The sequence below is a fragment of the Branchiostoma lanceolatum genome, chromosome 15 (genome assembly GCF_035083965.1).
Source record: "Branchiostoma lanceolatum isolate klBraLanc5 chromosome 15, klBraLanc5.hap2, whole genome shotgun sequence".
Taxonomy (NCBI): domain Eukaryota; kingdom Metazoa; phylum Chordata; class Leptocardii; order Amphioxiformes; family Branchiostomatidae; genus Branchiostoma; species Branchiostoma lanceolatum.
In genome coordinates, this window is record NC_089736.1 from 7,465,095 (window position 1) to 7,476,984 (window position 11,890).

General features: G+C 39.1%; 1 protein-coding gene across 3 annotated transcripts in view; it reads left to right on the forward strand.

The window, feature by feature from the left end:
• Positions 1-6,465, forward strand: part of LOC136420707 (uncharacterized) — a 31,581-nt gene extending 25,116 nt beyond the window's left edge. For 2 of the 3 annotated variants that reach the window (XM_066407785.1, XM_066407788.1), the window contains 7 exons: positions 70-179; positions 1,831-2,093; positions 2,459-2,549; positions 2,969-3,093; positions 3,504-3,612; positions 4,058-4,171; positions 4,550-6,465. In XM_066407785.1, the coding sequence (XP_066263882.1) occupies positions 70-179; positions 1,831-2,093; positions 2,459-2,549; positions 2,969-3,093; positions 3,504-3,612; positions 4,058-4,171; positions 4,550-4,739 (1,002 nt within the window). In that variant the 3' untranslated portion in view covers positions 4,740-6,465. The remainder of the gene's footprint in view (positions 1-69; positions 180-1,830; positions 2,094-2,458; positions 2,550-2,968; positions 3,094-3,503; positions 3,613-4,057; positions 4,172-4,549) is intronic. The other variant, XM_066407787.1, reaches the window with a different exon arrangement.
• Positions 6,466-11,890: the final 5,425 nt, after the last annotated feature.

Genomic DNA, 11,890 nt, shown 5'->3' on the forward strand with positions numbered 1-11,890 from the left:
AACAAAATTTACAATGGACAATTTTTGTGATTATGTTTATGTCCTAGTCATCACCATGTTGTATTTCAGGACATCTATGGGGGCTTGCACAGCTTTGCGCTGGACTTGATCAGTAAGATTGGGATTGCCCTGTCAATCACAGGCCTAGTCCTCACCCTCATCACTTATCTCGTATTCAAGTAAGTTGGTCACATGATTCTGTCTGTCAATACATCTTTCTGCACTTCATACAAATGAAAAGATAGTGCTTTCTTGCAATGGATATTATGGAGCCTTTAAGCATCTATTGAGCTACATTCAAACACATTATTCATGACACTAAAAATGAGTGTTGACATGTTTCACATGGTGCTGAAACTAGGTTTACATGTCCATGGTGCTGGAACTAGTGTTAGCATTCCATGGTGCTGAAACTGATGTTAGCACTCCATGATGATGAAAATGATGTTAGCATTCCATGGTAACTGCTGTTAGGGTTCCATGGTACTGAAACTGCTGTTACCATTCCATGGTACTGAAACTGTTGTTAACATTCCATGGTACTGAAAGTGGTGTTAGCATTCCATGGTACTGAAACTGCTGTTAGCATTCCATGGTTCTGAAACTGCTGTTAGCATTCCATGACACTGAAACAGCTGTTAGCATTCCGTGGTACTGAAAATTCTGTTTGCACTCCATGGTACTGAAACTGCTGTTAGCATTCCATGGTACTGAAACTGATGGTAGCATTCCATGGTACTGAAACTGCTGTTAGCATTCCATGGTACTGAAACTGTTGTTAGCATTCCATGGTGCTGAAACTGTTGTTAGCATTCCATGGTACTGAAACTGATGTTAGCATTCCATGGTACTGAAACTGATGTTAGCATTCCATGGTACTGAAACGGCTGTTAGCATTCCATGGTGTTGAAACTGTTGTTAGCATTCCATGGTGCTGAAACTGTTGTTAGCATTCCATGGTACTGAAACTGATGGTAGCATTCCATGGTACTGAAACTGCTGTTAGCATTCCATGGTACTGAAACTGTTGTTAGCATTCCATGGTGCTGAAACTGTTGTTAGCATTCCATGGTACTGAAACTGATGTTAGCATTCCATGGTACTGAAACTGATGTTAGCATTCCATGGTACTGAAACGGCTGTTAGCATTCCATGGTGTTGAAACTGTTGTTAGCATTCCATGGTGCTGAAACTGTTGTTAGCATTCCATGGTACTGAAACTGATGGTAGCATTCCATGGTACTGAAACTGCTGTTAGCATTCCATGGTTCTGAAACTGCTGTTAGCATTCCATGACACTGAAACAGCTGTTAGCATTCCGTGGTACTGAAAATTCTGTTTGCACTCCATGGTACTGAAACTGCTGTTAGCATTCCATGGTACTGAAACTGATGGTAGCATTCCATGGTACTGAAACTGCTGTTAGCATTCCATGGTACTGAAACTGTTGTTAGCATTCCATGGTGCTGAAACTGTTGTTAGCATTCCATGGTGCTGAAACTGTTGTTAGCATTCCATGGTACTGAAACTGATGTTAGCATTCCATGGTACTGAAACTGATGTTAGCATTCCATGGTACTGAAACGGCTGTTAGCATTCCATGGTGTTGAAACTGTTGTTAGCATTCCATGGTGCTGAAACTGTTGTTAGCATTCCATGGTACTGAAACTGATGCTAACATGTCCATAGAAATAAGTAATGAGTCCTGGTGTAAATATGCTCATTGGAAATAGTTTTTACTTTTTGATGGTGCTAGAATGTTAAAATTTCTATGGAGTTGAAACTGATGGTGTTAAGATTTTCATAGCCTCCCCTCACATTTCTTTCCAGACAACTTCGTCAGACTAGACCACAGCACCTCCTCATCAACCTGTGCGTGGCCCTACTGGCAACTCTTATTATCTTCCTGGCAGGCATTAATGCCACCAATTCTCCGGTCGGCTGCACTGTCGTGGCATTTCTACTGCATTACTTCCTCTTGGCTGTGTTCATGTGGATGGCCATTGAAGCCTTCAACATGTACCTGGCCTTTGTGAAAGTCTTGGGGGCACACGTCTCTAAATTTCTCCTCAAGGCAGCCATCTTAGCATGGGGTGAGTAGAGTAGCATCATAATGCATGGTTGTTTTCACTCTTACTTAATACTAGTACTTAGAATTTAAGGAAATGTTAATGCAATATGGCATTGTATAGAATGGCAGTAATGGATATAATAGCTGATTTCGTTTTACCGCTTGATATACTACTAATCTAGGTTTGTATATGTTCCAGGCTAATCTAGGTTTGTGTATGTCTCAGGTTAATCTAGGTTTGTATATGTTTCAGGTTAATCTAGGTTTGTATATGTTTCAGGTTAATCTAGGTTTGTATATGTTTCAGGTTAATCTAGGTTTGTATATGTTTCAGGTTAATCTAGGTTTGTGATGTTTCAGGTTAATCTAGGTTTGTATATGTTTCAGGTCTTCCCTTTGTTATTGCCATCATTACCCTGGTTGTGGACGTCCCCAGCACCTATCCTGATGGACAGGAGACCTACAGGAGCACCAGCTTGTAAGTTTTCATGTGTAAAGCAGGGTTTTATCAAGCATCTGTCATTCTGTCAGATTCTAATAAGTTGCTAATAACGGACAAAAATCATAACTGTAGTTCAGCTATTAGATTGTCTGTAACAGGGGATGTTAAGCCTTTGGACCTATGTTCAAGGAAATACTCAAGCACTGGAAAGAACCCAACATAATCCTTTATAAGATCCTCCTAGGTGTTAACCATGGTGTGCTTGAGGACATTATAATTCACATTATTTCTTGAGGACATTATGATTATGCCTTCTTTTTAGTTTTGCTGGAAGCAACATGTTGTGTTATGCCTTTTCTCTCATCAGTCAGTATCACTATCAGTATAACTATGTGAACACTCAGGAACAGTTTTCCCTATCAAAATAATGTTTGATATTGTTTGTTTTTGATTAGTTGCTGGCTGCAGGGTAACCAGCTGTACTTTGGGTTCCTGTTGCCTGCTGGACTGGTCCTACTGTTCAACACCATCGCGTACATCATGGTTATCAGTAAGCTTACCTGCAGGGGCAGGACTAAAGGTCAGTTCTCATATCATTACATCATCTTCACTGCATGTCAATGCTTAGCACTGAGGCGGGCCATCATCGTCTTCCACAGTTTTCATAGACATACCCAAGTTTAAAGGATTGTTATCCCCAACTCATGGTGCACATCAGTATCATAGTAAATTTTACTATCATCATCATCATCATCATCATTGGCAGTAGCTTGTGTACGAGCATTTTTCCATAAACAAGAACCAATTGATGCCTTAATGATATTATTTTAGTCATTTATGAAAGAGAATGGCTGCTGTTTAAACGACAGTATGTTCATGCGGAGTCACAATATGTCTAAACAATACCATTGCATATCTACCATGTACATGTAGCATGCAAAATAGAGCTGTTAGATATTGATTGAAGTGTGACTTGTGACTTTTCCCCAGGGAGAGTTGCTGATCCCGGAAAAGGTGCGACCAAGCAGCAGCTACGCATAGCCATCGCTGTCATGGTGCTGGTCGGACTCACCTGGATCTTTGGATTCTTCATGATCAGGTTATTTGAGATCCAGATCTGTAGGATCTGTCATTACATTGTAAAGAGGTTGTGCAACAATGTCCTGCAGCATTTAATTCAAATGGGATCAGTAAATTAAAGTGCCAAACTTCAGTTTCTAGCAAAGATTATGAATTTGTTTGTTTTTGTTTGCACCTCCACAAAGGCTAAAATCATGTACAAGCAAACAATAACACATAGTAGTAAACATAAGCTGACACAATCTGTGAAAGGTAACATTATCATCTTTTGAAAAATGTCGGCCATTAAATTTTAGTATCGCATAATGCAGAGAAGGAAATTTAGACAGGTATCATATGCATGAAGAGAATTTTGTCATTATTTTGGACGATTCGTTTTCTTGCTTTAGCTATTATTTATATGTAGTAACATACTGATGACTAATCCATGGTGTTTGTCTAATCATTATTCCATTGTGTTCCAGTGATGGAAGGATTGTCTTTTCCTACTTATTCTGCATCTTCAACTCCCTGCAAGGATTCTTCATTTTCATCTTCCAGTGTGTACGTCAAAAGGAAGTCCAGAACCTTTGGTTCAAGTAAGTAGACCTTGGTAGCTCTAACTAAAGGCTAAATGTTTAAGATGTCTTCTGTGTGCCTTGCCTTTGCTACATAACCTGCCAAGATGATAACTGCTAATAATCTGGACCACACCATGCTCTTATGCGTGAACAAAAAGCATTGCATCATCAGTGCTCCTCTTTAATTGAAAGCTTTTGGCCGAATGGAAAACTTCTCGAAAACTACTCGGAAAAGGTTCCTAATGTTGCAAATGCTACAAGTTCTATTGAATCAATGCGTAAGGTTTCTAAAAATTCTTGTCTATCCTTCATCCTTTCTATGAATTAAGTGTTGCATGCAGTTCTCATGTGGGCTGTAAGGTGGCTAAACTTTGATTCCATTACTCGATACTTCAGGGTTCTCCTTACATTCAGGTGTTGCGGCTGTCCTGCGGACATGTATCGTACAACCAAGTCTTCTGGAGGAAAGTCATCGTCCAACCAAACTGAGTCTACTGCAGAAGGGTACTCGCGTGGACATCGGAAAAGCAGCGCCCCGGAGACGGTGCCTAGTGCATATACAAACATTCCCATGAACAGTATCTAAGGCACATTTAAGGCTGTTCAAATCCAGGTTTCTTGCTTGACTAGATTTTCTTAAGTAATCTCAGCAAACCAATATGCATGCTTGCCCGTCGGCATAATTTGACCTTATAGTCTTTACGTACATTAGATATGTCCAAATTTGTCCAATCCATATCACAGAATGGCCATCATTTTTGTTTGTCATTGGCAACGAGATTTTACAAAAATGATGGAATGACATAAGCTGGGGGAAACCATGTTCAACTCCAATGTGGGGGTTAGAATATTTTCAGTAAATGAAAGAGACTAAGAAGAACTGATTCAAGACTTTACAACTTTTTCTTGCAGCCTTCTGTTTTTATAATCTCATTCTCATACTTCATTTGTAAATCTAAAATATGTGAGAGCCAAGTGAATAGTGAGGCCTTATCATTTTGAAAGCTATGCAAGATCTACTAGAACTGTTCACTTTCACAATAGCAGTATTCCACATATTGTCAGACTGTTAAATTCCTCGCTCTACTAGACGAGAGCGCCACCCGCATGTAAGCTTTCTGCGAAACCTACTCAGTACCCGTACTGCGAACGCTTAAGTGCAATTATACTTTTTAATCGCTTCAAACTTAAGATTATATCGTAAGTTACACTTAGACTATTTTAATGTGTTTGTAGTTCATAATTTTAACCTATGTACCGCATCATTAATGTGGAACAGAGCTGTTGTGATGTCTGTACGTCAATTCAGCCATGTATGGTTGCAAGCTGTTGGACAAGGATTACTTCAATAAAACCATTGTATGTACAAGATTGTTGGAAACGTCATGAATTTGTACTGCCAAGGCCTTCACAGAATACTGTAACAACTGTACAGGGTAAATAAGTTAGCTTACACTATGATTAAACTGAGCATTTACCATTTCATTCACAAGAATGCACATCACATAATTATACAAAAGAATCAGCATATGGCGTAGCAATTAAAATATGTATTTACTATTTGATTCGAATTGAGATGTATATATTTGCTTGTTGCACTTGGTATTGGATATCAGAATTGAAATCGAATCTTGTGTTTTACTGTACAACTGTCTTTTATATTTTTTGAAGTTTTCAATCAATCAACTTTCAAATCTTAGGCTATGTATAGTTGTTGACTTATAGATGGATGCCTAGTAGTCATTGACTTACATGTAGTGTAAAGTAGAGTTAGAAATTGATGACTGCATGTTAATATTCTAACATGGGACTCATTGTAGCATAGCATAGTACATGTACATGCTTGGTTCCGTTATTTGAAGTTGTTGGCACATGGTTGCACTTTAGTAAGCAAGTTCAGATTAGAAAATGTTTTGCACATGTTGGGATTTAACAATTGATCATAGGTATTGTCATTGCTGGCATGTACCAACAATAAGTCAAGTTATTGTTTCCGTACATTTGAATCATATAGCAATAAATCTAAAATCTGAATCATACAATCCTGGTGATGTATTTAGGATCTGTTACACATTTCCTCACTTTGCAAGTATATATCAAGACAACCATAGTTTTCAAAAATTTCTAGTAGTTGATTGCCTATGCTACATGTATATGATATATATCTGCACAATTTTATTTTATTTTTAAACTAAGAGTAATCATACTGAGTTTCTAGATATGCCCAGTTGCTTGCTGTACTGTCTATGTTGGTACTCTGTTGGATATACTATGCTCCATTATTATTCCAATAAATCACACAGTATGAGGGATATTGCTCGGCCATTTTATTTGTCATTTCTTGGTGGTGCTTTTGAATCATCTTACTGGGGGAATGACATAGAAATAGAAATAAAAAGTAAGACATAATTATAGGACTATACTATACTATACTGCTATACAGTTTTTTTTTTACCTTTTACTAAAGGGATATAGCAGGGCTTGTATGAGATCTTCATTTATAAAACACCAACTGTTAAGGTGAATTAATGAAGCTGTAATATGTGCTTGAGGTGTTTCACATTAAATGTTTAACAGTTGCAGTTAGCCAGAAATTAGTGATCAGGTCCCCCAAATTTCAGACACTAAGTTACTTTCATGTTTGCCCGTGAAGAATGCATCGGATGCATTTCACGTTATTGCAGCGTCAGTTAGCTTTGAAATAGCTACATGACGTTGTGTATTTTGACCAAGGAAACGCTGTCAGTTAGTCATACCATATGGCAAGGAAATGTATAAGGAAACAGTCTAGTTGCCTGTCAGTCATACTTAACAGCCAGACTTAGTATCAACAACCACTCAAGGGACTGGAAAATAGCATCTTTAGGAGACTCGGGAGTTTTTTGTTTGTTTCATACGCTGTTTTTTTGTGCCTAATTTGATTAGTTCCTTCCTTCCTGATCCTTTATGCTGCAGACAGGCTAAGACTCACCAGAGGGCGCTGCAAGGCCAGACGATCGCATTTCGTCTTTGCTAATGGCTGACTATACATGTAGTTGGTAAATGCATATGTACAGACTGCTGATAATCCGATTCCTTTTGGCAATCTAAATGGCATCCGCGCTGGGATCCGAGAAGGCTTAATTTTTACTTCAACTGATAAGAAACATGGGACAATAGTGTGGCAATTAGCTATTATGCAGAAAAGCAAACCTATGTGATGATCGATGGGGAGGGCAGGGCGTACCATTTCATCCTCATCATCTATTGGTTGCGTGACCAGCTTTTTTTAAAAGCATTTCTTGTTTGATATATAACTTCTCATTGAACCATAGGTTTCTGGATTGGTGAGGTAAGGGTGAAGGCTCTCATATGCAACTTAAGAAACCGTGTACAATGGGAACTGACATACAATCAGATAACAGAATACAATAAGCCCAAAGAAAATCCTGTTCAATCACATAACAGCAAATAATAAGCCCAGAGAAAATCCCAACTAAGGCCACAGCAAGTAAATTTTATGGATGACATCCTCCGCAGACTCCAAAATTAATGAGATAGGGCGAAAAAAAAACAAGGCGGGCCAAAAAAAACAAGATTCCTATATTTTCAAATTTTGAGATCATATGTCTTGTTAAACAAGAATTGAAGCGAGGATATATGATATCATGACCAACAGGTCTTTTATTCCCGTATTCAACCAATGAGGTTTCATATATAATATAAAACTTCCTTGATTTAATGTAAATATGTCATTGTAGATGTGTATACATCTCAATAGACTAACTACAACAAATTCAGAAAAGAGCTTGTTGTACCATCATTTGAAGCAACTACACTGGGAATTCATATGCGATGAAACACCTTGTGTATACAGCTCAATTAACTAGATCCCCCCCCCCCCCAATTATTCATATAATGTCCTTGCTAGAACAAATGCAGAAAACAGCTTGGTATTATACCATCATGGGCAGGAACTACACTGGGTATTCATAGGCAATGAAACACCTTAGACTGTCAACGTCTACGACATATTTGCCAATTTTTGGCATGTTGACCACCGTCGGAGAGCAATGAAATTTCTTGTTTTTTATTTGGAAATCAGGCGAAAATTAATGAGCGCGCTGATGTCATCCATAAAAATTACTTGCTGTGGCCTAAGCAAGCAGCAAGCCTGCTAAGTAGGCCAATAATATGTAAACAATTAAGGTCATACACCAGGGAGCCCAAAATCAACATTGACTTTTGTCTTCCAAACACCTACCCAATTACCAAATATCATTATAACTTATGTATTGTATAAATTCAAGGTTCCAAACTTTTTATGTATTTAGAATTAGAGTTATGCTGACCACATATATCCAGACACACAGATACGCCCAAAACAATACCTTTTCATGGAGGTACATGAATAAATAAACTTCAAGAAACCATAATGTGATTGTTAAATCATTAGAGAAGTGTTTGTCTAACAATCCTTAACTTGAGCCTTGTTTTTGTGTTTAAAATGAAAATTAGAAAACAAAAAGGTGGTCATCAGACAGGTTGTCTGTTCATAAAACATCCCAATAAGTTATCAGACAGCATCTCTGTCTGCTATGGTGCTATTGTTGCAAAGATAACGATCGATTGTGTGTATCACCTAAAAAGTCTATACTATCAGGAAATCTTACTTTTCACCAGATGTTATCTAGAATTGAATCAAAGGCTGGCAGTGCCGCATGGCACCTGTTGAAATCCCTTAATCATGAAATAGCCTGCAGGGCTGGATGCGGCTGTCATTCAGTTTTGGTTGTTGACTGAGAGGGTTTGATTATGTAAAATTGGATGGGACTGTTTTTAAAGGTAAACATGGCTTATGACTGGAGGTAGCTGGCTGTGCAAGGGGGTTGGCTGTGCAAGATGGTTGGCTGGCCAGGTGTATTTAGGCACACCGAATGGCATGTACATGTAACTGTAAAAGGGAACGCTTAGATTAATCTAGTTGTCTGTTACTTAGTATACTAACGTTACTAGACATATAGTTAGAGTAGTCAGACTAGCCACACAACTCAACAAAAAGTTTCCTCATCTGTCTACTATAATTATGTTATTGATGGTGTGGTCCATGATACTGGCAATCGCTGCCAGTGTTCTAACGGCACTGAACCTTAATCCGACACTTTTACGACTACGCACCATTGTACGATAAATAAACGAGCGGACTATTGAGTATTTCAGTAATCATTGACTTTATGGTGTACATTGTTTTTGTCGCCATTACTACATGTGTGTCACTCTTCCAATCATTGAAAAATCTCTGGAAAATTACGGCTTCAACATCGCACCCGATATGACGATGCCTTGCGGAATTTGTTCCAAAAGAAACTTGCAATCCAAATAAATGCATTGACAATATGCAAATGACATAGTTTGCAAAAATGTAAATAAAATGGTTCACCCCTATTGGAGGAAGAACAGTGACGATGAATACTCACCTCTAAATCAAACATTATAATGTGCATATAACGTTAGGTCACAAATCTGAATTACCCTACATTTACAATAATGCATGATATAAACGTTAAAGTCCACTCCTAATTACGAAAACATCGTGACAAGTGACATGTTCGTCCTGACAAGTAATAACCCACGTCTATATACTCTTTTTAAAAGCTTGAACCAAAGGCCTAGGTTTATTTTGCTGCATTGCCCTCCTTGACTTGGAGAGCAGACGACGCCATTCCGTTGGCTCTAGCAGACGACGCCGAGCCCAAATGCCCCCCACCCCCACTTGGTCCCCTCGCATGAAAAACACATGAAGGGCTGTCCACCGTAAAACTGGCAGGCCGAAAAATGCTGGCTTCAGTAGCACAGAGACAAGAACACGAGCTAAGGCAACTATATCTATCCAAGGAGGTGAAAATCAGATTTGAACCTCCTTGATCTATCAAAGCTCTCGGCGGCAAATTTCCCCGCCATGTGCCACACATGCATGCGCTGCCCACGCTACATGGACATTTGGAGAATTCCTGTGAACTAGAACCTAATGTAGTAGTATTACCACGACCTAGACGTACAAAACGTTTCACCATGACGAAAAAAATGTATACCATGACGGAAACAACGAGGAAAGAAGTCAAACGTCAAAACAGCGACTCACCGCGACTCAGTACCAGCTACTGTCGTCTGCAAAAACATTATGTGACGTCACTTCCGGCCAAGTCGCGTTCAGGAGAAATTGAACCGGAGGTTCGTAATAGGAGACGATTCATCAAATTGAACTTTATTTCTGTGTCGCATATGGTTTGGAGCCCCATATAGTCCCCAAACATCGCACATCCTACTGCACGATTCGCCATGCATATGGATACATTGAGAAACCGCGAGAAAGTGGGTTTTATTTGTACGATCATCTAGAAAAGACTGAGGATGAAATTCACATCGTCGAATTGCATACTAGGCACTGTAAGTAGCACTTGACAAGTATCTTGTCGTTACGGTTCCAAGAGTATACTCTTACTCTCTATTGTGTAATCCATTTCATTGTTGCTTTTTGATGACTAAGGATCATATTTATATGGCTCTTTATCAGTTATGACATTTTTTTAAAGTTTGTAGTTATGATACACCTCAACATACATGTGCACATGACCCAAAGTCAACGATAACTTCAATTCAACAAGGTCACACGTCAGGAGACCCAAAATAGACCCTGACCATCGTCTTTCCTACACCTATCCACTGACCAACTTCACCAACGTTACAATCCATCCAGAGGTTCTTAAGTTATGCTGGAACAAATATGCGGGAACACAAACACACACATGCACATGCACACACATAGATAGACACACACACAAACATCAAAACAGACCCTCAATTTTTTCATGGCTGTAATAAGAAAATTCCTATATACATGTAACTGTAGTGTCGTATTAATTAAGAACGGTAACAAGTTTCATCACATGCATATGTATATACATTAATATGACCCGGGCGTCTTGAAAAGACGCATAGGGGTGGCGCCCATCTCCATTTCTAAAGCCCTTGGGCCACGCACATTTGTGCAAGTCACTACAGCAGGGGGCTAGTCCACTGGTAGTGATGTGTGTGTTTAACTACCATACTCTTTTCCCAAATGCTGAGTGCTAAGCAGAGAAAGCAGTATGTACCATTTTTAAAGTCTTTGGTATGACCCGGTCGGGGGTCGAACTCACGAACACTCTACCCACTAGGCCATTGCACCGGTATATACATGCACGTCATAAATTGTATCAACCCTACCTAACAGAAAACTTACGAACTGACCTTAACTAACAAAGTTCTTTACACACAACAGTGCAATATTTGAATGCCTACGTTTCTATTGTCCCGGTGTGCTACCATCTCCAGGGCAATGATGACTGTGTTTGGATAATGAACTAGTACTCCCGGTGATAGGTGAAAATGTCACAGTAATGCCCTCGGGGAGGTAGAAGAAGGATTGTGGTGGGTAAATGTTGCATGGCTGTGTGTAAACAGATGTGCCTCATACAAATCTTACGGAATTCATACGAGTTAAGGAATACACAATTTTTTTGGCAAATACGATCCACTACTGAGAGTTGAAGAAACATACGACTTTTACGGACTCAGTATACGAGTTAGCCAATGGTAGGGATCCGTATGTATTCCGTAAAACGCGCATGAATTCCGTAAAATTCATATGAATACTTCTACACACACACCTGGTAAAGAACTCGAATTGTTAACAATTGACGTACACTATATATCCTG